The sequence below is a fragment of the Mobula birostris genome, chromosome 31, assembly GCF_030028105.1.
Source record: "Mobula birostris isolate sMobBir1 chromosome 31, sMobBir1.hap1, whole genome shotgun sequence".
NCBI classification, from domain to species: domain Eukaryota; kingdom Metazoa; phylum Chordata; class Chondrichthyes; order Myliobatiformes; family Myliobatidae; genus Mobula; species Mobula birostris.
In genome coordinates this window covers 836,310-862,463 of record NC_092400.1, presented here as the reverse complement: position 1 = coordinate 862,463, position 26,154 = coordinate 836,310, and the positions used below count along the sequence as shown (strand labels likewise).

Sequence of the window (26,154 nt, the reverse complement as noted above, 5' to 3'; positions counted from 1 at the left end):
ATCTATTTCCCTCCACAGATGTTACCTGAACCACTAAGTTCCTCCAGCATCTTGCATTTTGCTATTTATATTCCATTGTAGTCATGATATCTTTCTCACAACATGATCTTCTACCTATGTCTGTACCATTGACAGACTTGCATATCTTATATTCAGCCTATTCTTTCAGGCCCGGTATGCACAGGATCACAAGAGGCTGCAGAGGGTTAAAGACACAGTCAGCTTCATCATGGGCATTATCATCCCCACCACGGAGGATATTTTCTAAAGGTGATGCTTCAGGAAGGTAGCAGTCATCATGAAGGACACTCACCACCCGAGACATGCCCTCTTCTCATTACTTCCGTCAGGGAAGAGGTGTAGGAACCTGAAGACACACACTCAGTGCCATTGGAACAGTTTCTTCCCTTCTGCCATCAGAATTCTGCACAGTCCATGAACCCATTGACACGACTTCACTGTTCCTCTTTCACACTATTTGTTTATTTATTGATTGATTGATTGAAACTTACAGTAATTTTTTATACCTAGGACTGTACTGCTGCCACAAAACAACAAATTTCTCAACATATGTCAGGGATAATAACTCTGATATTCTGATAAATGGGAAATATTTGAGCGACCCTTGGGCAAACCACTAATTATGTCTTTCTACTCTAGAAAATACCAATTTATTTCAACTCTCAGTCTTCTATGAGATAACCATTCTTTAATCCACACTAATGTCACCCAATACTGATAGCAACAATTGAATGGATGATTTTTCCAGTTGCACAGGTAAATGAAAACAGTACAGTACAGGACCAGGCCCTTCAGCCCATGATTTCTGTGCTAACCATGATGCCAAATGATGCTCTCTACTATATCAGGTCTTTATCTCTCTATTCCCTGCCAGTTCATCTGCTCATCTAAATGCTTTTTGAACATTTCTATCGTATCTGCAGTCACACCTCTCCTGGCAGTGTGTTCCAGGATTTTAAAAAAAAGTCTGTCTCATAAAACTCCTCTAAACTTTCCTACATTCATCTTAAACCCTAATTCCACCCTCGGATAAAGGCTCTGTCTATTCACTTCATCTAATCCTCTCATAATTTTACGTACTTCATTCAGAGCACCCCTAAAGCTGCTGCACAGAAAAAAAGTTCCAACTTTCTTCATCTTTACCTTGTAGCTAATACTCTTTAATCACAGCAGCATCGAATTCAATCACTTCTGCACCCTCTCTAAAGCTTCCACATCTTTCCTATAATGTAGCAGCCAGAACTGCATACAATACTCCAAATGTGGCCCAGCCAGAGTTTATACAGCTGCAATGTGACTTGCTAATGCCACGTACTCGGAATGAAGACGGTCACTTGTGGGTACGGTATCATGAACAGTTGAGGCATGAGGTTGCATTCAGTGGAGCTGGATGAGACTGATCAAAGTCCTAGAAAGATTTATAAAACAAGAGAGAAACAAAGAAACATAGAAAACCTGCAGCACAATACAGGTCCTTTGGCCCACAATGCTGTGCTGAACATGTACTTACTTTAGAAATTACCTCAGATTACACATAGCCCTCTATTTTTCTAAGCTCCATGTACCTATCAAAGACCCTATTGTATGAGCTTCCACCACTGTCACCGGCAGCCCATTCCATGCATTCACTACTCTGTGTAAAAACTTACCCGACATCTCCTCTGTACCTGCTTCCTCTCTACCCCCTTTCTTGAACAAGGGGAAAACATCTGTAACTCTCCAATCCTCCAGAACCTCTCCCGTCGCCACTGATGATGCAAAGATCATTGCCAGAGGCTCAGCAATCTCCTTCCTCACTTCCTGTGCGATATCTCATTCGGTCCCGGTGACTTATCCAGTTTGATGCTTTCCTAAAGCTCCAGCACATCCTCTTTCTTAATGTCTCCATGCTCAAGCTTTTCAGTCCACTGTAAGTCATCTGTACAATCACCAAGATCCTTTTCAGGAGTGAATACTGAAGCAAAGTATTCATTAATTACCTCTGCTACCTCCTCCAGTTCCATACACACTTTTTCACTGTCACGCATCTTATCTTCTTGTTCTTCACATACTTGTAGAATGCCTTGGGGTTTTCCATAGTCCTGCTCACCAAGGCCTTCTCGTGGCCCCTTCTGCCTCTCCTAATTTCATTCTTAAGCTGCTTCCTGCTAGCCTTATAATTTACCAGATCTCTATCATTACTGAGTTGTTTGAACCTTTCATAAGCTTTTCTTTTCTTCTTGACTAAATTTTTAACTGCCTTTGTACACCATGGTTCCTGTACCCTACCATCCTTTCCCTGTCTCATTAGAACGTATCTCTACAGAACTCCATGCAAATATCTCCTGAGCATTTGCCACATTTCCGCTGTACATTTCCCTGAGAACATCTGTTCCCAATTTATGCTTCCAAGTTCCTGCCTGATAGTTTCATATTTCCCCTTACTACAATTTAACGCTTTCCTAACTTGTCTGTTCCTACACCTCTCTAATGCTATGGTAAAGGAGATAGAATTATGATCACTGTCTCCAAAATGCTCTCCCACTGAGAGACCTGACACCTGACTAGGTTCATTTCCCAATACCAGATCAAGTACAGCCTCTCCTCTTGTAGGCTTATCTACATATAGTGTCAGGAAACCTTCCTGAACACACCTAAGAAACTCCACCCCATCTAAACGCCTCTCTCAAGGGAGATGCCAATCAATATTGGGGAAATTAAAATCCCCCATCACTACAACCATGTTATTACTGCACCATTCCAGAATCTGTCTCCCTGTCTGCTCCTTGATGTCCCTGTTACTATTGGGTGATCTATAAAAAACATCAGTAGTTATTGACCCCTTCCTGTTTCTAACTTCCACCCACAGAGACTCAGAATACAATCCCTCCACGACTTCCTTCTTTTCTGCAGCTGTGCCCACACCTCTCAGATCAGCAGTGCCACGCCCCTGCCTCTTTTGCCTCCCTCCCTGTCCTTTCTGAAACATCTAAAGCCTGGCACTCTAAGTAGCCATTCCTGCCCCTGAGCCATCCAAGTCTCTGTAACAGCCACAACATCATAGCTCCAAGTACGGATCCATGCTCTAAGCTCATACGCTTTGTTCATGATCTGGATTTTGGCTTTGATGTGGTGACATCACAAAAGATAGTCTGGGTAAATATCTGTAAATGAGAAAGCTGTGTGTCTGAATATGGTGATGATGTAAACTGCAGATGCAACAAAGTATTGAAGTATTGTGAACAATTTTTGGTTCCTTATCTAAGAAAGATTGGGTTGGCATTGGAGAGGGTCCAGAGGAGGTTCGCAAAAATGATCCTGCAAAAGAAAGGGTTAATATATGAGGAGCGTTTGATGGCTCTGGCTCTGTATTCACCAGAATTTAGATGAATGAGGGAGTGATCTCATTGAAACCTATCAAATTTTGAAAAGCCTGGATAGAGTGGATGTGGAGAGGATGTTTCCTATATTAGTGGAGTTTCAGGACCAGGGGACATAGCTTCAGAGTGGAAGGACATCCCTTTAAAACAGAGATGAGAAGGATTTTCTTAAGCCTGTGGGTAGTAAATCTGTGAAATCCATTGCCACAGACAGCTGTGGAGGCTAAATGATTAGGTATATTTCAACCAGAGTTTGATAGTTTCTTGGTTAGTAAGGGAGTCAAAGGTTACCGGGGAAAGACAAGAGAATGCAGTTGAGGGAGATAATAAATTAGCCATGACAGAATGGTAGAGCAGGTTCAATGGCAAATGTGTAATTCTGGTCCTACTGTGTATCCTTTGGTCTTAAGGTCTAGTGCTTTGATGAGGAGAATTTCTTTGAAACTCAACTGAAGGTCTGTTGAAACAATGATGTATGAAGTATGTGGTTTAATTTGAATGAAAATGGAATTAAGACTACAGAGATCAATTCCTGGTACAAATCTTTCCCAAATTAAAAAAAAGACATTGCCTATGTACAATATTAATCTATGTCCATTCTATTTGCTTGATATGTAAATGCAATTAAACAGAACATTCTGCATTTCCCCTATTAACATCCAGTACATCAAGAATAAACAACCAAGAGTGAACATGTACAGCCATGGCGTATCAGCTAGTAGTTAACCCCATAACAGAAACAGTAACATCGGACTAATAACACTGAGGGGAAAGTGGAACTGAATGATAATTCGTTAATGAATGTAAGAGTAATTAAAAAATAATTATGAAAGAGCACAAGATTATCATTAGGAAAGTAACTGTAATTATTGTCATTAAATTATGTATGGATTTTTTGGATAACTCTTTCAAGTCTCCAGGCAAAGTTCATCAGCACATTTGATCTTCAAGAATACATAATACTGTATAAATGATTTAAGCTAGCTGTTTCTGCACCATGAATGCAGATGGGACTTCACATGTCAGTAAACCATAATGCAATTGTTTCCATTCATAATGAAAGATTTAACATAAATTGACATTTAATTAAATTTCTAGTGTTTCAAACTAACTTTTAATCTTTCAGTGGCTTAATGAGACTTTCATACTCAGATCAATTAAAAGAAAATTCGAAATATGTGCAGGAGGAGGCCACTCGGCCCCTCAGGTCACTGTAGCAACTTCAACAAGTTAATGGCTGATCTCATCAAACATCATTTCCTGCCCGATTCCCAATTACCTTAATTCCCTGATATCCCTATATCTGTCTCAGAATGAAAAAAATGACCACTTGCTGAGATAGACAATTTCAAAGGTTCATGAGTCTCTGTATGACGAACTTTCTCCTCATTTAATTTTCAAACAACTTTACTTAGAGATCGATTTTGAGGGTGGAAATTGAAGTCATGAATGGTGTCAGCTTAGGTCTGTGCTTGAGTCAATGAAAAGAGGGTATAACTGGGCCACGTGTGAGGGCCTACAGCCACATCGTTGATCCATTGGAAATTAGAGGAATTCAAAGGAAAGTTGCGAAGCCTGAGAACAAGTTCAAATAGATGCAGGAGAGGGAAACTGATTGGATGTACGTACCAGAAAAAATGGAATGTCCTACAATCTTCCTGATGTACAGTATATGGACTGGACATTGGATATCTATGTTGAAGATGAGTTGGTGGTGACTAGTGAAGAGAAAGAAAGAGAGAGAGAGAGAGTGTGTGTGTGTGTGTGTGTGTGTGTGTGTGTGTGTGTGTGTGTGTGTGTGTGTTTGAAACTACTGGAATCTGGCAGTGACAGCTTCTAAATAAAGTGACCAGTGGAGGCCAGACCTATTCACTGTGAGAATCTGTGGTGATATTAAGGTTATCAACAACAACCCAGTACTGAAAGCAGATCAATACCCTCTGCCAGGATAGAGGATACTTTGGTAAACCTTTCTGGATGTTGTCGTTTAAAGGTAAATTGGACAGCTATATGGACAGGAAAGGAATGGAGGGTTATGGGCTGAGTGCAGGTTGGTGGGACTAGGTGAGAGTAAGAGTTCGGCACGGACTAGAAGGGCCGAGATGGCCTGTTTCCGTGCTGTAATTGTTATATGGTTATATGGAGGAAAACACTTTGGCAATGTGGTCTTAGCTGAGGCCTACCAGCAGATAGAAATGGAAGAAGAGTCCAAAGTGTTCCTCACCATCAACTCTCGCAAAAGGTTTTATTGCTAGAATAGGCTTATTTTTGGAGTAGCATCTGCACCTGTACTGCACTCTGATAGAAAGCTGTGGACCAGGTGCTACCAGGCTGCCCAGGCACTCAGTGTTACCTGGATGACATCATTTTACCAATAAGGATGATAAGGACATCTCCAAAATCTCAAGACAGTGTTAAAAAGATTAGAAGATTATGGACACAGAGCAAGTGTGAATTCTTTAAATCAAGCATAGATTACTGTGGTCACACTATTGATACACAAGCCTGCTGAGAAAGTTCAAGCAGTGGTGGATGCCCCAAGGACAAAAGATGTGTCATAGTTGAATTTTTTTTTAGGATTTGTCGACTATTATAACAGCTAAACCTGGCTGATGTTATCCACTCCTTGAACTCATTACTGCAGAAGAAATGGCAATGGACAAAGCAGTGTGAAGTGGCTTTCAAAAGAGTAAAGGAAATGGTAACATCAGACACTATACTCACATATTATGATCCACATCATCCAGTGAAACTTGCCTGTTACACCTCACCGTATGGTATATGTGCAGTCATGTCACATGTAATGAGTGATGGCAGTGAACACCCCATAGGCTTTGCATCACGTTCCTTACTAATGCAGAGAAAAAATATGCACAGATTGACAGAGAGACCTTGAGTCTGGTTTGGGGTGTAAAACATTTTAACCAATACTTGTATGGGAGAGAGTTTACCCTCGTTACTGATCATCAACCAATAGTGTCTATCTTCAATCCACGGAAGTGTGTTCCACTGACAGCAGCAGTGTGAACGGGGAGGTGGGTTCTGTTTCTTGGAGACAACAATTAAAAGACTGAATTCAAGAGGACAAGTAGTCATGGAAATGCCTTGTTTACCCATGGAAAAGGAAATAGTGGAAAAATGTACAAAAAAGACACAACTCTTGACATATTCTCCCTAACACAAATCAAAAATCTCTCTATTATGGCAGAGATGATCCAAAGGGAAACATGAAAGGACCTCACCCAAAATGGCTGGAATGTGCAGCAGAAACTCCAGCACTGAGATGAACTTGCCCTTGACAGAGGTTACCTTATGCAGGGATTGAGAGTTGTAGTACCATCCAAGCTGAGAGCTAAAATGTTGCAGGAGCTGTATGCTTGTCATCTAGGAGTGGTTAAAATTTTCATTTTCGAGTTGGCTCGAAGCTTTGTCTGGTGGCCCAGGAGAGATCAGCAGATTGAGCAGCTTGCTATGCACCGTGCAGGATGCCAGCATGCCCAGAAGATGCCAAGAGCAGTGCCTCTCCAAACCTGGGAATGGCCTGCATTACCCTGGCAGAGGATTCATGCAGATTTTGGTGGACGAGCCATGGGCACAAATTTTTGATCATAGCTAATGTAGCTACAAGTTTTCCCAATAGCCTCCACCACAGCCTCGCACACTGTTGATGTGTTGAGAAAATTTTTCTCAAGGACTGGTGTTCTAGAACACTTAGTCAGTGAGAATGAACCACAGTTTGTGGCAGAACAGTTTCAGTCATTCCTAAGAAGTGAATGGAATAAGACATACTGCATTACATCTGCACTGTACCATCCAGTCACAAATGGCTTGGCAGAAAGGTTTGTCAACAGTGTAAAGAGCCCACTGTGAGCAATGTCTACAGAACACACTACACTGACACGGAATCAGTAGCTTGCCAATTTCCTCCTTACATATCACAATGCAGCACACTCCATTCAACCAACAAATCACCAGAAATGTTGTTCCAGGGCCATCCCTTGCATTCGCGCTTGGATCGCCTCAGACCCAATCTCAGAGGAGTATGCAGGACGAACAGCTGAGACAAAATGAAAGCTCACCAAACAAGGAGGATCAATGTTTCACTCACAGACAAGCAGTTCTGGTGAGAGACTACAGAGGTGATCAAAAGTGGGTATTCGGAAAGATTAAGGACAGAACTGCACCAGAATGGAAATTGCATCAGATATCATCTAGAGGCAACCTAACAATCAGTTGATGAGAGAGGAGTGAATTGCTAGAGTGGAGAGGGGGCAGACCCACTTCCTGCAATCTGAAAGTCATCTCCTACGGCCATCTCAGAGGAGGCCTCAGAGCCTGAGATTGTTTCACAGTCACAAGTCTCACCTGCTAAACAGAGTGATTCTCCTTATCAGGAAAGACCGTATCTCAAGAATAAGAAATCCTCCATGGCGATTAAATATTTAAGCCTGAATGTGACAATTTAGAATTTACTATGCTGTGGATGTCTGTATGTGGTAGTTGTATAATATAATATACAGTGTATATAGTTGAGATGCATTCTTCATTGCACTGGAGTTTAGAACTAAGCAGTGAGGAGTGTTGTGTATTTATTATTTCAATAATATTTGAGTAATTTAGTAAATACATAGTTTGATTAAGTATTCTCTGTTGTTTATATAAATCATAATGGTTACATGTAAAACTACGGGAATTGCAAATGTCTGCACGCTACCGTATGATACGTGTGTGCCTTAAAGAAAAACACAAAGTTAGACTCGCACTTCAGACTTCTGTGTTCTCCTTTGAATTAGTTTAATGCTTTGAAGTTACAAAACATGCCAATTAGGATGTCATAACTTTCTTCTTTATTGATCGCAGTGCCTGAGGTTGGACTTAAAAATTGCCAGTTGACTGTGCTTGTTAATCCATAATGAAAATGGCAGAAGCAAACCAGATGAAAAAGAAGTGTAGACAGTACAGTGTGGACTATCTGAAATATAGATTCATACCAGCAACAAGCAACTGACAGCAGCCAAAGTGTCTGCTGTCTGAAGTCTTTTCAAAACAGGCAATGATACAGTCCAGGTTCCTTGAACATTTGAAGAGAATACACTCTAATTAAGCAAACAAGAACTTGGTTTATTTTCAGTCACTTTGTGAAAACTTTCAGAAATGGAAAACACTTCAAAACATGTTTTGCTTAGAATTCACAACAAGACAGTGAGGGTTTGTGTGCTTCATATGGCATTTCATTACTCATTGCTAAATATGGAAAGCCCCATATGTCATGTTTTGTAACTTCAAAACATTAAACTAATTAAAAGGAAGACACAGGAGTTTGAGATGTGAGCCTAAATTCATTTTTTTTTACTTAAAGCAAGGCACACACATATCATGTAGTAGCGAGATTACATATGTAATTCATGAAATTTGATATATAACCCATAATGAATTATTTAAACAAAGAAGAATACTTAATCAAATACATATATAATATATACAAGATTAATCAAATATTACTGAAATATTAAATACACAACTCTACTCCCTGCTTAGTGATAAATTCCAACACGATATAGTATGCATCTCAACTATACACACAATATACTATATAATACAACTACTACACAGACATCCATAGCATAATAATTTTTCAGATAGTCCCATTCAGGCCTAGCGATTTAATTTCTGTGGAGGATTTCTTACTCTTGTGGGATAATGTCTTTCCTGACAAGGGAGGTCACTCTGCTTGGCAGGTGAGACTTGTGGCTGTGAAAACAATCTCGGGTTCTGGGGCCTCCTCCGTGGTGGTTGCAAGAGTTGACTCGGAGACAGCAGGAAGTGGTTCTGACAGGTCTGTACACCTTTCTACTCCTTTTCTCAGCTTTTCTCTCTCTGATCTACTTCAATCCCATTCTTTTTCTTTCTCATGTTCCTTCTCCCTTTCACACCTTTCTCTTTCTCGCTCATATTCTTTCTCTCTACCTTGTTCCTCTTTTTTCTGATTCTAGTTTGTGCGTCTTGATCTTGGGAAGGTCCATTTAGTTCAATGGATGATTCTCCTATTAGTCCTTCTATTACTTCCTTTACAATCTGACCTCTCCTCTTGGCTTTCTCATCTACAACATCACCCGATGAATCCTCTGTTTTCATATCCCCATTGACTCCATTCTTCTTGGCCTTCCATTCTTCCAGCTGGGCATTGGTCTTTACATCTGCTTTTACAGGCAGCTTTTTGTCTCCCACTTGAAGTTCATGCAATAATCTTAATGCACAAACAGTAAATTCTGGTTCTTTATATTCAAAAAAGCCAAATGCTTGCAACTTTCCCAAAGTTCATTGAACTATCTTCCAGCTTAAAACCAAGCCACATTTCAGAGATAACTGCCTGATTATCATATCAGAAACTTTCTTAGATATGTTACCTACAAAAACTGTTGTAGTCAAACCACTGCTTTTGTCACTTTCATGATTCCTCTGAGCAGCATGGTCCTTCCTTGGTCCAATATGCTTTCCAATCGGAGGCACAGAAGCCGGCACCAATACCTATTTGTCCTCTGTTGGGCAACGGTTCATGGTGTACAGCATGGAGACAGCTGCGGCATCATCCAGTAGGCTTCTTAATTCACTTTCAGTTGGATTTATTGCAGGGGATGTGGCATGCGAATAGTGGATGGATCTTCATTCCAGTTGTAGTTGTTTCAGCCACGTACGTCCCCACAAAGCTGGCCCTCCTGGTTTGACCACATACAAGCCCAATGTGGCTTGTTGGTTGCTGTATTTTGCCTTTACAAAAGTCATTCTCACAGGAATTATCCTTTTTCCAGAGTAAGTTCTTAGCTGGATATCTGCAGACTTCAGTTTATTATCTTTGAAATGCCATTCAAGCTCATTGTGTAGAATGAATAAGACAGCTGAGCCAGAGTCCAATGCTATTTTAATTAATTAACTGTTCACTTCTGATGTAAGCCATTTTGCCTGTCTATTGTTCATTTTCACAATGTAAATCTCAAGACTACACAGTCCTGTGTCACTCTCATCATTATCAGATTTTTTATCGACATCATGCAGATTCATGCTCTTATTGAAACTGCTGCTTGACTTTTTATCTTTTTCTTTCCCCTGTGCAGTCCATTTATTTTTGTCTGCCTGACATAATTTTTGTATGTGTCCTACTTTGTTGCATTTTCTGCATGTTTCACACTTAACCTGGCATTGGTCTGATGTATGTGAGCCCCTGCCACAACTGTATTACCATTTGTTCTGCCAAACTGCCTTCTGTTTAAAAGTTGCAATTTTGTTCATGCTCATTTTTATTCCTCATTGCAACCCAATTGAATCTCTGTGTGTGGTTTCCATTGAAACAGCGATTTCAACTGCTCTTACAAATGTAAGTTGTGTTTCAGTTAGGTGTGGTTTTTGAATGCTTTCTTTTGAGGATGATTGGGCAGGGTAGAGAAGGTGCTGATCTCCTACAGTAGTCTTTCCTAAACCTTTTTGGTTACAACCCCTTGGCTCCCCCACCACATCCTCAGTGTCCCCCTCTTCCTTTCCAGCTATTATATAAAAAAAAGTTATTAAGAATTTTGATTTCTGGTGCACAGTGAAAGAAAATATTAACTGCAAATTCAAAACAGTGACAAATAATTGTAAAAGTTATTCAAATCTATTTAGAGCTATAAATAAAATGATTTCCTTATTTAATGACAGTGGTAGAGCATACAGTGATGCTAGCAATCTTGTGAACCCTATAGAATTTCTGTGTAAATATGACCTAAAATGTGATCAAATCTTTACGCAATTCTTAAAACTAGATAGAGAGATCTAATTAAATAAGTAACACAAAAAAGGTTATACTTGTTCATTTATTGATTGAGAAAAATTATCCAATATTACATATATTTGCTGGAAAACTTATGCGAACATCTGGGGTAATGCCTTCTACAAAAGCTATTTGGAGTCCGATGTTCCAATCAATGAGATAAGATGTAGAGGTGCCCTGCTCTATAAAAAGACACACAAAGTCAGGTTACTGACAGAGTCTGATCCTTTCATGGAAGATCTGTTTATGTGCACCATGCCTCAATCAAAACAACTTTCAGGGCACCCTAGAAGAAGAGTTGTAGAGATGCATGAAGCTGGAAAAGGCTACAAAGGCAATTCTAAAGACCTGAGTGCTCATCAGTCCACAGTGAGAAAAATCGTCTACAAATGGAGGAGACTCATTTCTGTTGCTACTCTCCCTAGGAGTGTGCATCCTGCAAAGATCACAACAAGAACACAAAGGGTAACAGCAAAAGACCTGCAGAAATCTCTAGACCTTGCTAAAGTCTCTGTTCATGCGTCACTACAGGAAAAGCACTGAACGACAATGGTGTTCCCGGAAGGACACCTCAGAGGAAACCGCTGCTCTCCAAAAAAAAAACCATTGCTGCATGTCTCAAGTTTGCAAAAGACTATCTGGATGTTTTACAATGCTTTTGGGACAATGTTCTGTGGACAGATGAGACAAAAGTTGAACTTTTTGGCAGAAATGCACATTGCTATGCTTGGAGAAAATTGGCACTGTGCACCAACACCAAAAACTCATCCCAACTGTGAAGCATGATGGAATGTGAAGCTTTGCTGACCCAGGGCCTGGATAGCTTGCAACCATAGAGGGAATAGTGAATTCGAAATTGTATCAAGACATTTTACAGGAGAATGTCAGCGTAGCAGGCCATCACCTGAAACTTAATAGAAGTTGGATAATTGAACAAGACAATGATCCGAAAGACAAGAGTAAATCAACAACAGAATGGTTTAAAAAGAAGAACGTTCATGTTTTGGAATGGCTGAGTCAAAGTCTTGACCTTAATCCTATAGAAATGTTGTGGAAGGACCTGAAGCAAGCAGTTCAAGCAAAGCAGCCCACCAACGTCCTAGAGCTGAAGCAGTTTTGTAAGGAGGAATGGCCTGGCTGACGTGCAGGACTGATCAACATTTACCGGAAACATTTGGTTGGAGTTATTGCTGTACAAGGGGTTTACATACACCAGTTACCAAAAGCAAAGGTTCACGTACTTTTTTTCAACAAATAAATGTAATATTGAGAAAAATGCTCCAATAAATAAATGAACAAGTATAATGTTTTTGATTTAATTGGGTTCTCTTTATCTAGTTTTAGGACTCAAGTGAAAACCTGATCACATTTTAAGTAATATTTATACAGAAATAGAGTAAACTCTACAGGGTTCACGAACTTTCTAGCAGCACTGTACATTGGTAGTCCAAATATTCACTGCTTCATTAATTTTTCACCTTTCCATGAGATGGCTGGGCTTGCTACAGTGATATCAGCTTCTCAACATCAGGCTGAACGTCATTCAGGAGACGCAGATCTCCACATTCAGTAATTTGCAGTCTGTTTCCTTGCACTGAAACTGCACTCCACTAAACATGACGTTAGAAAGGCAATAAAGAACACCTTGATCTTATTCTACAGTGCAGGATAGCGTTCAGAGATTTCTTTCTGCAGCCAAAAGTCTTATATGACTTTTTTCAGCTCAAAGTCACTTTGTAGCGAGACCAGCTTTTCCTCCATCTTTCCTGTTAACTCCTCTTTACAGGTGTTTGGGAATGATGGTGCCCCATTTGTTGCACAAGAAAGAATGTTGATAAGCGGAATGTCCTTCTCTTTAAAAAATTGCTCAACAAACCAAAATATTAATTACCCCTTTGTATCTCTTTCTAGTCCCCTTGCAAGTAACATCTCTTGAACCATACTTTCACCTTTTATAAAGCCAAGATAACCAAGAAGCAAAGAATCATTTCCTGGCAAATCTGACTACTCCAACAGCAGTGCAAATTCTGTTGCCCTAAGTATGTTGCACAATGTGTCTTCCACATTCTCAGACATTTCATTTGTTCATCTTTGAAAAGAGTTGTCACTGAGTGGAAATGCTTTAATTATTTGGTCTGGTGACTTACACAAACTGTACTCAGAACTTCCCTTCCTACCGGCAGAAGCAGTTCTTCTTCAATTGTATGATGTTGTGTATTTAATATTTCAGCAAGAGTGTGTGTGTGTGCGCGCAGTCTGATTTAGCATTCTTGCTCATTTAAATAATTCATTGCAGGTTATATGTAAAAACATGCAAATTGCATATGTCATCACACTACCATGTGATAGGTGTGCACCTCACTTAAAGAACAAAGTTAGACTCATCTATGACTCTTGTGTCTTCCACTGAATTAGTGAGTCATCCTCACCCTTCTCCACCACTTGATCCCAAATCGGACTGATGGAGGTCAGTAGGAACACAGAGTCCAGATTGACTCTCTGCAGGACCACCCAACTTATCCCAATTTCCACATTTCTAGTACCCATCAAGTTCCTTTTATTCTCACTAGTACTGATTCTGTCTCCAATAGCCCTTACTTCTAACAGTTCTTATCACTTTTTCCAAAAATCTTTTCCTCTTCGGTGCTTGAGAGATGAATCACCCATGGAGCACTGCCGTAAGAAAGCAGCATCCGTCATCAAGACCTCCAGCATTCAGGCCATGCTCTCGGCTCACTGCTACCGTTAGGCAGGAGGTAAAGGAACCTTAGGTTCAGGAACAGGTATTACCCTACAATGATCGTTCCTGGACTGGTGTAGATAACTTCAGTCACCACAGCCCTGAACAGATTACATAACCTTCAGGTTCACTTTCAAGGACTCTACAACTCATATTCTCCGTATTTGATGGTTTTTTAAAATTTGCTCAATGTATCTCTTTGCAAATTGGTTGCTTGTCAATCTTTATTTATATATATATTTTTTTATAAAATGTATTGTATTTCTTTATTTTCCTGTATTTCAAATAGTCCTGTATATGGTAACATACATGTAATTTGATAATAAATTGATATTGACTGAAATATTGAGGCAAATGTGTTTGAGTGTCAGTTTTATTTTTGCTTGTGTAGTTCTTTCCTTTATTTTCTGTACTTGGGTTTAGTTGGAGAAAAATCTGGTTGTGAACTGCTATTTTGTTTGATTGAAAATTTTAAAAAACTGCAAATGGCAGGAAGCTGAAATGATACTCAACAGATCAGGCAGTAGCTGTGCAGAGGAGAAATTGAAACCTGTGTTGAAGAGTCTTCATCAGAATTGAGAAAGAGGAAGTCTGGATAGGACATAGGGGATATTTCAAAGTTCAAAGTACATTTTATTGTCAAAGTATATATAAATTATACACCTTGAGAATTGCCTGCTAATTATTTGAATATAGTTGGCTCATCTTAGAGGGAAGACCTTCGATCTGAAACATTAACACTGCTTCTCTTTCTACAGATGCTGCCTGACCTGTTGAGCGTTTCCAGAATATTTTTTTTCCTATTGCGTACAATGCAGGTACAATTTTTCCATTAAAGATTGATGGATTTTGGCTAGAGTGAAACAGCACTCCTTTTCTTCCAATGATTTCTGAGTTTGTAGTTTGAAAGAACACTAACTACATTATTCTTTTGCACTACTAACTTATATTTTTTATATTTCTCATTGTAATTTACAGTATTTTTATGTATTACACAGTACTGCTGTACAAATGGAAACAAATTTAATAATAAACCTGATTCTGTTTCTGAGCAAACGGCAAAACATAGTCCATGTAAATGGAAATCTTGTAAACAGCAGCAAAAAGAAATCAAGGCCAAAACTACTGCAAAGTCTTCCAATAATTATTGATTCACTAACAACTGGGGCTTGTTTATGCAATTCGAATTTTACACATCAAATCTTCTCAATCATGCCATTTCCTAAATCTTTAGACAAGATTGGTCCAATCAGCTCCAATCCACTCAAAGACAAGTGATGTCACTTTGCATAGCCTTTGATTGAGAAGTTGGTGTACTGTATATCTAAACTATATGGGAGAATGTTTCACACTGCAGTGCTATAGAGGGAAATGCACTGAGCGATTGTTACTGGGCTTACATCGTCTGGCAGATTCGTGGGTCAGCTCCAGTCGGTAGACAGACAGCCGGTTTGGGCCTCCGCAAGTGCTGCTCTTTTCCCCCTTGCATTCCATGCTGCATTCGGAGTCACTGGTGTTCTGGGCCTGGATCTTGTGCCCACAGTAACATTCAGCTCCAAACTCCAGGCCAGCATACTGATAACCCCTGGAGATACAAATAGAAGAGGCTGTTAACAGGGTGACACTGCGGCACAGCAAATCGAGCTGCAACCTCACAGCTCCAGCTGAGCTGGATACAGTCCCTAGCTCAGTTACTGTATGTATGGAGTTTGCACATTCTCCAAATGATGGTATGGGTTTTGAGAGGTAGCTTGGTAGCATAGTGGCTAGGGTAAGGCTTTACAACAGCAGTGATCGGCGTCCAATTCCCACCACTGCCTATAAAAAATTTGTATTTTCTCCACATGACTATATGGAATTTCTGGAGGTGCTCCAGTTTCCTCCCACATTCTAAAGACGTATGCAATAGGGTTAGTAAATTGTGGCAACCATCATTAAGAGGTCTAGTTGCTGTTCAGACCAAACATCAGAATGGTGAAGAAATGTGATCTAAATAATTTTGACTATGGAATGATTGGGTGCCAGATGGGGCAGTTTGAGTATCTCAGAAAGTGCTGATCTCCTGCAATTTTCACACACAACAATCTCTAGAATTTACAAAGAATGGTGTGAAAAACAAAAAAAAAACATCCAGTGAGCGACAGTTCAGTGGTGAAAACTTGAGAGAGGTCAGAGGAGAATGGCCAATTGGTTCAAGCTGACAGGAAAGTGACAGTAACTCAAATAACCACACGTTACGACAGTGATGTGCAGAAAAGCATTCCTGAACACACAACACATCAAACCTTGAAGCTGATGGGCTACAGCAGAAGAGGAGCACAAACATACACTCAGTGGGCACTTTATTAGGTACAGGTGATACAGTATCTAGAAAAATTGACCACTGTGTACTGTACAAATCCTTATTACGTTGTGAGCATGAATGAAAAAGAGAATGATAGATGGAATTCCATGACCTTACCTTTCAGCACAGTTGTCCTGGCAACGAAATATGGTCATCTTTCTGTAGTCAAAGAATGCTGTTCCCCTTAGTGCCCTCTGCTTGGTGGTGTCGAGATAACAGCCAATATATCTTGCTAGGATGGAGAGAGGAAGAGAAAGTAAATAAGTTTCACACAACAGCAATAAATAAAACCTGGAGATATAGTGTGGTGATTCACCATAAGGCCATAAGACATTGGAGCTGAATTAGGCCATTTAGCCCATTGAGACTGCTTGGCCATCCCTCATCATTGACTTTACTATCCTCTCTAGCCTATTCTCCTGCCTTCTCCCCATGACCTTTGATGCCCTGAGTAATCAAGAACCTATCAACCTCTGCTTTAAATATGCCCAATTACTTGGCCTCCACAGTTGTCTATGGCAATCAACTCTATAGATTCACCACCCCGTGGTTAAAGAAATTCCTCTTCATCTCTGTTCTAAATGACATCTCTCTATTCTGAGGTTGTGCTCTCTGTTTCTTGATTCTCCCACAATAGTAAACACTCTCTTCATATCTACTCTATCTAGGCCTTTCAATTTTCGATAGATTTTAATGAGATTCTCCCCACCCCCACACAACATGAGATATGCCCTGGGGCAAGAAAAATTCCCATTGTTACTTTCTGATAAAAATTCTCCTGTTTCACAACAGCCCTAGTGCCTTGGTACCGTAACGGTTAGCATGTTGTTATTATAAGGAAATCTGCAGATGCTGGAATTTCAAGCAACACACATAAAAGTTGCTGGTGAACACAGCAGGCCAGGCAGCATCTATTGGAAGAGGTACAGTCGATGTTTTGGGCCAAGATCCTTCGTCAGGACTAAATGAAAGAAGAGCTAGTAAGAGATTTGAAAGTGGGAGGGCTAGGGGGAGATCCGAAATGATAGGAGAAGACAGGAGGGGGAGGGATGGAGCCAAGAGCTGGACAGTTGATTGGCAAAAGGGATTTGAGAGGATTATGGGACAGGAGGCCTAGGGAGAAAGAAAAGGGGAGGGGGAAAAACCCAGAGGATGGGGCAAGGGGTATAGTGAGAGGGACAGAGGGAGAAAAGGAGAGAGAGAAAGAATGTGTGTATATAAATAAATAATGGATGGGGTACGAGGGGGAGTTGGGGCATTAGCGGAAGTTTGAGAAGTCAATGTTCATGTCATCAGGTTGGAGGCTACCCAGACGGAATATAAGGTGTTGTTCCTCCAACCTGAGTGTGGCTTCATCTTTACAGTAGAGGAGGCCGTGGATAGACATGTCAGAATGGAAGTGGGATGTAGAATTAAAATGTGTGGCCACTGGGAGATCCTGCTTTAGCCACCTCCAACGGGATCCCACCACGAAGCACATCTTTCCCTCCCCCTCCCCCCCCGCTTTCTGCAGGGATCACTCCTTATGCGTCTCCCTTGTCCATTCGTCCCCCCCATCCCTCTCCACCAATCTCCCACCTGGCATTTATCCTTGTAAGCGGAACAAGTGCTACACATGCCCTTACACTTCCTCCCTTACCACCATTCAGGGCCCCAAACAGTCCTTCCAGGTGAGACAACGCTTCACCTGTGAGTCGGCTGGGGTGATATACTGCATCCGGTGCTCCCGATGTGGTCTTCTATATATTGGCGAGACCCGACGCAGACTGGGAGATCGTTTTGCTGAACACCTACGCTCTGTCTGCCAGAGAAAGCAGGATCTCCCAGTGGCCACACATTTTAATTCCACATCTCATTCCCATTCTGACATGTCTATCCACAGCCTCCTCTACTGTAAAGATGAAGCCACATTCAGGTTGGAGGAACAACACCTTATATTCCGTCTGGGTAGCCTCCAACCTGATGGCATGAACATTGACTTCCCTAACTTCCGCTAATGCCCCACCTCCCCGCCGTACCCCATCCGTTATTTATTTATATACACACATTCTCTCTCTCCTTTTTCTCCCTCTGTCCCTCTCACTATACCCCTTGCCCATCCTCTGGGTTTTTCCCCCCCTCCCCATTTTCTTTCTCCCTCGGCCTCCCATCCCATGATCCTCTCATATCCCTTTTTCCGGCTGTCCAGCTCTTGGCTCCATCCCTCCCCATCCTGTCTTCTCCTATCATTTCGGATCTCCCCTTCCCCCTCCCACCTTCAAATCTCTTACTAGCTCTTCCTTCAGTTAGTCCTGACGAAGGCTCTCGGCCCAAAACGTTGACTGTACCTCTTCCAATAGATGCTGCCTGGTCTGCTGTGTTCACCAGCAACTTCTATGTGTGTTGCTTGATGCTATAGTCCGGGGTGTCGGAGTTCGGAATTCAATTCCAGTGTTGTCTGCAAGGAGTCTCTATGCCCTCCCTATGGAATGCGTGGGTTTCTTTTGGGTGCTCCGGTTTCCTCCCACAGTCCAAAGACGTACCAGTTAGTAATCTAATTGATCATTGTAAATTGTCCTGTGATTAGACGAGGGTAAAATCGAGAGTTGCTGGGTGGCGTGGCTCGAAGGGCCAGTTGGGCCTATTTTGTGCTGGTCCCTGTTAGGTTCCATGGTCTCTCGTTCTCCAAAGCAGTCCTGAAGTCTCCAAGCCTGGATGTCCAAGACTCCACTGAGAGAGTATTGTCGGGGAAGGTGAGGAAGGTAATGGGCCAGAGCTTCTGCTGACTGAGCTCACTGGTTCCCTATCCTTGGACCACATTACCTCTTTGGTGTGACCCAGGTCTGGTCTTCTGTTGGAAGGCCAGACTTCAGCTGATTGGTCAGGCCAGCGAGGGGATGAAAGCTGACAGGAGTTAGGAGGGAATACAGAGGTGAGATTACAATCAGACCAGCCAAAGTCTTGTTGAACATTGGAGCTGTCTGCTGGGCTTGTGTACTGACTCCTGCTCTGACTTCATACATTTGAACGCTCTTGTCCTAAATGTCAATGGCACTATATATCTTAGAGGTACAGTGCATGGAAATGGGCCCTTCAGCCCAACTGGTCCATGCTAACCCATTTGCCTGGGTTTGGCTCAGATCGTCTTAAAACCTTTCCTATTGATGTACCTGTCCATGAACCTTTTTAAATATTATTAATGTACCTGCCTCAACCACTTCCTCGGGCAGCTTATTCCATATACAGACCACTCTCTGGATAAGAAAAAAGAAGCTGCTCTACAAGTTCCTTGAAATATCTCTCCTTGCATAACAAATTTATGCTCTCTAGTCCTTGATTCCCCAATTCTGGGAAAAAAAATAAATCTGAGTATCTGAGTGCCTTCATCCTATCTACACTCCTCTTGAGTTTATACATCTTGGTAAGATCACAACTCATTGTCTATACTCCAGTGAATAAAATCCTAGCCTGCTCAAACTTACTCAGTCCCTTGAGTCCTGGCACTGTTCTTGTAAATAATTTCTGCACTCTTCCCAGCTTAATGGTGTCTTCCCTATAGTAGGTTAATCAAAATTCCACACAATATTCCAAATACAGCCTCACATCCCAACCTCAATACTCATTACTCTGACTGATCAAGGGCAGTGTGCCAAAAGCCTTCTTCACCATCTTGTCTACTCATGATACCTATTTCAGAAAAGATTATCCTTCCAATATTGAAGCAAGGCAACTTAGATAAGACGTGCAATGTTTGCTGATTCTCGTAATAATCCCAATCAGAAGGAAGAAAATAGAAATCAGTGCAGAACTATTACAAACCAATCTGTGGAAAATGTTATTCCTTCTTGCCAGTACAGTTAGTTCCTATTCCCCCTCATCACCAGTTCCCTTCCTCTCTTCTAAGTTTGAGAATTCAAACTACTGTAGTGCAAAGCATCCAACACCGCACTCTACAAAGGACCACGGTAGTGAGCTTAGTTAGGGTGGACAAACAGAATCTTTTCCCCAGGATAGAAATGTTAAATAGGCATAGAATAATGTAGCACAGAAACAGCCCCTGTGGTCTAACTGGTCCATGCTGACTACAGCATCCTCCCTGCTAGTCCTAGTGGCCTGCGTTCAGCCTATCACCCTCCGAGTATCTCCCCTCTGTACTAATCCAAATGCCCTTTAAAGGTGGAAATGGTATCAGCTTATATCACTTCCTCTGGCAGCAAAGAACATGCATTTAAGGTGAGGGGGCAAAGTTTAAAGGAAATGTGAGTGGTAAGTATTTTTTTTAAAAACACAGGGCGTGGTGGATGCCTGGAACAGGCTGCCAGCGCTGGTGATGGAAGCAGAAGACGTAGGTCCGGTATAATCAGGCTCAGGAGCTGTTATTAACCTACATCCATCAGCCTCCTGAACCAGTGTGGATAACTTCACTCACAACACTCAACTGATTCCACAACCTATAAACTCACTTTCAAGGATTTTACTACTCCTGTCTCAGTATTATTTATTTTATTTGCATATTTTTTTCTGTTTTGCACATTGGTTATTGTCAGAATTGTTACAATGTTTTGTAAATTCTACTCCTTGATTTATCTATAAATGTAAATCTACCTACCTTGAATCTCAAGGTTGTATGTAGGTAACATGTACTGTAGGCTCTTTGATAATAAATTTGACTTTGACTTTGAGCTGGTTAGACTCTCTCCTGTTGCAGATAGCCATTCTTTGGCATTTTTGTGGTTGAAAACAATTTGTAAGCTGAATATTTACTTCAGAATCAGAATCAGGTTTAATATCACTAGCACATGTGAGATTTTTTTTGTTATGCAGCGGCAGTACACTGCAATACATAGTAATAAAACTATTATAGTAAGTATATATACTGTATACTCTGTATTTAAAAAGTTAATTTAAATAAGTAGTGCAACAAAACAAAGAAAGTAGTAAGGTAGCATTCATCCATTCAGAAATCTGATGGCCATAGGGGAAGAAGCTGTTCCTGAACTGTTGAGCGTGTGCCTTCAGGTTCCTGTACCTCCTCCCTGGTAGCATCAATGAGAAGAGGACATGTCCTGGGTGATGGGGATGCGGTCTTTCTGGGGCATCGTTCCTTAAAGACATTCTGGATGCTGGGGAGGCTACTGCCTTAATGGAACTGGCTGTGTTTGCAACTTTATGCAGCTTATTTCAATCCTGTGCAGTTGCCCCTTCATATCAGATGGTAATACAGCCAGTTGGAATGATCTCCACAGTGCATTAGTAGAAATTTGCAAATGTCTTTGGTGACATATGAAATCTCCTCAAACTATGAATGCAATATAACCACTGTTGTGCCTTCTTTGTAACTGCATCAATATGTTGGACCCAGGATAGGTCCTCAGTGATGTTGATGTTGATGCTGAGGATCAGGAACTTGAAACTGCTCACACTTTCCACTCCTGATCCCTCCATGAGGACTGGTGTGTGTTCCCATGCTGTACCCATTCTGAAGTTCACAATCGATTCTTTGGTCTTACTGATGTTGAATGCAAGGCAGTTGCTATAACATGACTCAACCAGCTGATCTATCTCACTCCTGTATGCCTTCTCATCACCATCTGAAATTCTACCAAAAATAGTTGTATTATCAGCAAATTTATAGATGGCATTTGAGCTGTTCCTAGTCACACAGTCATGGGTGTAGAGAGAGTAGAGCAGTGGCTAAGCATACATCCTTGAGGTGAAGCAGCGTTGATTGTCAGTGAGGTGGAAATATTACTTCTGATCTGCACAGACTGTAGTCTTCCTGCAAAGAGGGCAAGGATCCAGTTGCAAAGGGAAGTACAGAGGCCCAGATTTTGAAATTCTTTTGATCAGAACTGTAGGAATGATTGTGTTAAACACGAGCAGTAATCAATAAACAGCAACCTGATGTAAGTATTAGTATAATCCAGGTGATCCAAGGCCACGTGAAGAGCCAATGAGATCACATCTGCTGTAGTCCTATTGTGGCGAAAGGCAAGTTGCAGAGGGTCCACATCCTTGCTGTGGCAGGAGTTGACTCTAGTCATAATCAACCTCTCAAAGCACTTCAGCACCATAGATGCAAATGGTACTGGACATAGTCATTTAGACAGCTCACCCTGCTCTTCTTGGACACTGGTATAATTGTTGCCCTTTTGAAGCAGGTGGGAACTTCCAACTGTAGCAGTGAAAGATTGCAAGTACATTCATTTTGCATTCTGCGAAATATCTTGTGGAGATCTATGGAACTATCACTATTATTAAAACACAACAGAAAACAAAAGGGTAGACAATAATAAATGGTTTGGAAGCTAACCCAGAATATTGTAACGCCCTTAAGGAGAGCTGGTAGTAGATAAGACAGCCAGAGGATAAAGAACCCAGAAGACAAATCTCTTCTTTTTGTTTAGTCTCCCAAAATATGTCATTTCCTTGCAAATTGTTCTAGAAATCCTATGAAATTCAGGGGCTTCAAAGGTAACTAAAGGAGAAAAAGACAGTACATCAATATTTCAAAAGGATTGTGCTGTTAAAACAGATTGAATTGGTCCTGGATTTTGGGGCTGTATATTCAGATCCTAATGGATGGTAAAGTAAGTTTCACTGAATGCCAGGGAATCCCTCAGTAAATATTAAACATAGGAAACTGAAATTCCTCCAAAAGGTACTAATAATTACAGCAAGTACTCTTGTGTCACACAATGACCTAGTTATCAGAAACCCTTGCATAAAAAAGCTCATGTTAATTTGGTTTTAATGCTCACTTCATGGGGCTGTGTATTGTGAGGCTGGAGGGCATCTTATTCATAAATTAAAGATTAAATTTGTAAAATTTGCTGATAAATGGAGAAGATTAGCTGATAAAACACTCATTCAAACATACTGACAGGCTGGATTATTTTTTTAATTTCCTTTTTAATCACTGAGAAGATTAGATCAAATTCCTGGCCATGTTGAACAACTGAAGGTGGCATTATTGGGCTTGCGAGCCCCTTGGGCTCCAGGTAGAAAGGGATTGAAGAGTTTTACAGCTTCCAGCTAATGGTTGAAAATGACTAATGCAAAATTCCTGGTCAGTTCTGGTTTCTTTAGTTAATGACAGATATGCTCACCTCAGAGGGAATGGAGAATGAAGGCCCCAAACTTTCTCTTAATAGGGTCTGGCAAAATAGACATTGAGTGCCTCTCTTGCCAGAGTCACAGACTCATAGAGTTATAAAGCACAATAACACAGAAATGGGCCCTTCGGCCATTCTAGTCTAGCCAATCTGTTACTCTGCATATTCTCACCTAAAGAAAAGCTCCAGTACGTTCAGAACTGGCCCCAGCCACGGACATGTCGACCCAATCGGGATCATAGCCCTCAATATCCCTCAACCAAATTCTTAGGGTATAGTTTTAGCATAAAGTGTGAGTCTTTTTTCATTGAGAAGTTTGGGAATCTTTAGCATTCTCCATATTCCATGTTCTATGTGGAGGAAAGAAATTTTGAAACAGGACTTAAGCAGAAGAGATTCTGCAAATGCTGGAAATCCAGAGCAACACACACAAAATGCTGGAGGAACTCAGCAGGTCAGGCAGCGTCTATGGGAATGAATGAACAGTCAACATTATGGGCCAAGACCCATCACTGGGACTGGAAAGGAAGGGGAAAGATGCCAGAATAAGAAGGTGGGGTGAGTGGAAGGGGTACAAGCTAGAAGGGGGGGGGGAATGTTGAAGTAAGAAGCTGGGAGGTGATTGGTAGAAAATGTGAATGACTGGAGAAGAATGAATCTGACAGGAGAGGAGAGGAGACATGGAAGAAGTGAAAGAAGGAGAGGCACCAGGGGGAGGTGATAGTCTAGTTAGGGGATAGGGTAAGAGGGAGGGCCAGAGCTACACGCAGCAATTCCAAACCTCCGCCTGTATAAAAAAAAGTTCTACTACAAGTGCAAAACAATCCCCAAGCTCAGACACATAATTTTCAAACATTCTAATAGATCAGTCAAAGCCATTCCTATCATACGACCACTTTATGTTAACATCTTGCCAAAGAATACTGAGAAGATGCCAATTTGGATTTTATTTCCTTCAGGGAGTTTGAAACTAGAACTCTGGAATGAAAGGTTAACAACTGACTTACAATATGCATCCTTGGCACAAGTGGTATCTATAAAATACGAATAAAATCCTCCCATCCAAACAGCTTTCTTTCATTTCTAACTCTCACACCTTTAAAGTGTTGTTTCAAATGTTCTTCCTCCACATTCCAGAGAATAGAACATAGATCAGTACAACCCAGTGTGATCTTGAGCCAACCTTTTAACTTGCTCCCAGCTCAATCAAACCCTTCCCTCCCACGGAGTACTCCATTTTTCCCTCCGTGTGCCCATCTAAGAGCCCCCTAAATGTCCCGAATGAATTCAGTATATTTCCTTGTCCTGGGGTTCACCACTCCCTCTGCTAATTAGAACATAGAAGAGTGCAGCACAGCACAGGGCCTTTGACCCATAATTGACCCATAATCTTTCGAACTATGGCAAGATCAATCTGACTTTTCCCTTCCATATAGTTCTTCACTTTCCTTTCTTTCATGTGTCTAAGAGTCTCTTAAATCTCCTTAATATATCTGCCTCTGCCACCACCTCTGGCAGTGTGTTCCACACACTTACCACTCTGAGTAAAAAATCTACCTCTGACATCCCCCCCACCATACTTTCCTTCAATCGCCTTAAAATGATACCCTTTCATATGAGCCATTTCCACCCTGATGTCCACTCTGCCTATGCCTCTTATCATTTTATAGCATTCTATCAAGTCACCTCTCATCCTCCTTTGCTTAGAAGAGGAAAGGACCAGTTTCTTAGTGTTTCCCTGTTAATTCATTTCAAAATCCTAAACCTCTTAACTAAGTCACCACTTAAGAGCATACATGTGTAGCCTAGGTAATCTCACCCAGGAGCTGTGGTGAGCGCATGTGAATCTGTTTTGTCCCCCTATGACTGATAACTCCTCGGAAGATGCAGGAGTGCCCTGTGTGCAAAGTGTCCAATGGGGTCCAACCGTGTTCAATGAGTTGGGCCGAAAGATTTCTACGTCTTCCCTTTGTACGTTCCGCTCTTCCAGTTATAAAGGGTAGTATTCCATGATCTTTTTAATAACTTGTTAAAGTTAAATATTAACTTTATTCCTATAATACATGAAGGAAATACAATCAGTATACATCTTTTCCCTCCATGTTTATTAAATGTCAGAGTAATACCGAGAACATAGAACAGTCCAGACCCTTTGCCCATGATGGCGCACCGACCTTATAACCAACTCCAAGGTCGATTCAACTGTTCCCTATCACATAGCCCTCCTTTTTCCTTTCATTCATGTGTCTAGCTATGAGTCTTTTAAATGTCCTAATGTGTCTGCCTTTACCACCAAACCTGGCAGTGCATTTCATGAACTTACTGATCTCTGTGTAAAAATCCTACCTCTGACATCTACCCTATACTTTGCTCCAATCACCTTAATATCATGTCCTCTTGTATCAGACAAATCAGCCCTGGGACAAAGATGCTAACTTTCCACTCTATCAATGTTTTTTTATCATCTAAAGCATGATTGCTTGTTTGTACCTCTGGGGCACACATGCAGGGCACAACAAGAGATGTAATGCATAGCCAGTCATAAACACAAGACATTCTGCAGATGCAGGAAATCCAAAGTAACACATAAAATACCGGAGGAGCCCAGCAGGTCAGGCAGCATCTATGGAAAGGAGTAAACAGTTGATGATTTGGGCTGAGTCCCTTCATTAGGACATCAGGAGCAGGAGCCAAGTTAGAATACCATAAGGTTGGGGGAGATATGTCACTTTTCTCTACTTGAAACATTGACTGTTTATCCCTCTCTATTGACCTGCTGAGTTCCTCCAACA

The 26,154-nt window shown here is 41.2% G+C and overlaps 1 protein-coding gene across 1 annotated transcript in view; it reads right to left on the bottom strand.

Annotated features, from left to right (window-relative positions):
• The window catches only part of LOC140190771 (sialate:O-sulfotransferase 2-like), a 228,077-nt gene that overhangs the window by 95,398 nt on the left and 106,525 nt on the right, over positions 1-26,154 (bottom strand). The window contains exons 2-3 of the mRNA XM_072247606.1: positions 16,386-16,500; positions 15,325-15,509 (exon numbers count right to left, since the gene is read on the bottom strand). Of these exons, the coding sequence (XP_072103707.1) occupies positions 15,325-15,509; positions 16,386-16,500 (300 nt within the window). The remainder of the gene's footprint in view (positions 1-15,324; positions 15,510-16,385; positions 16,501-26,154) is intronic.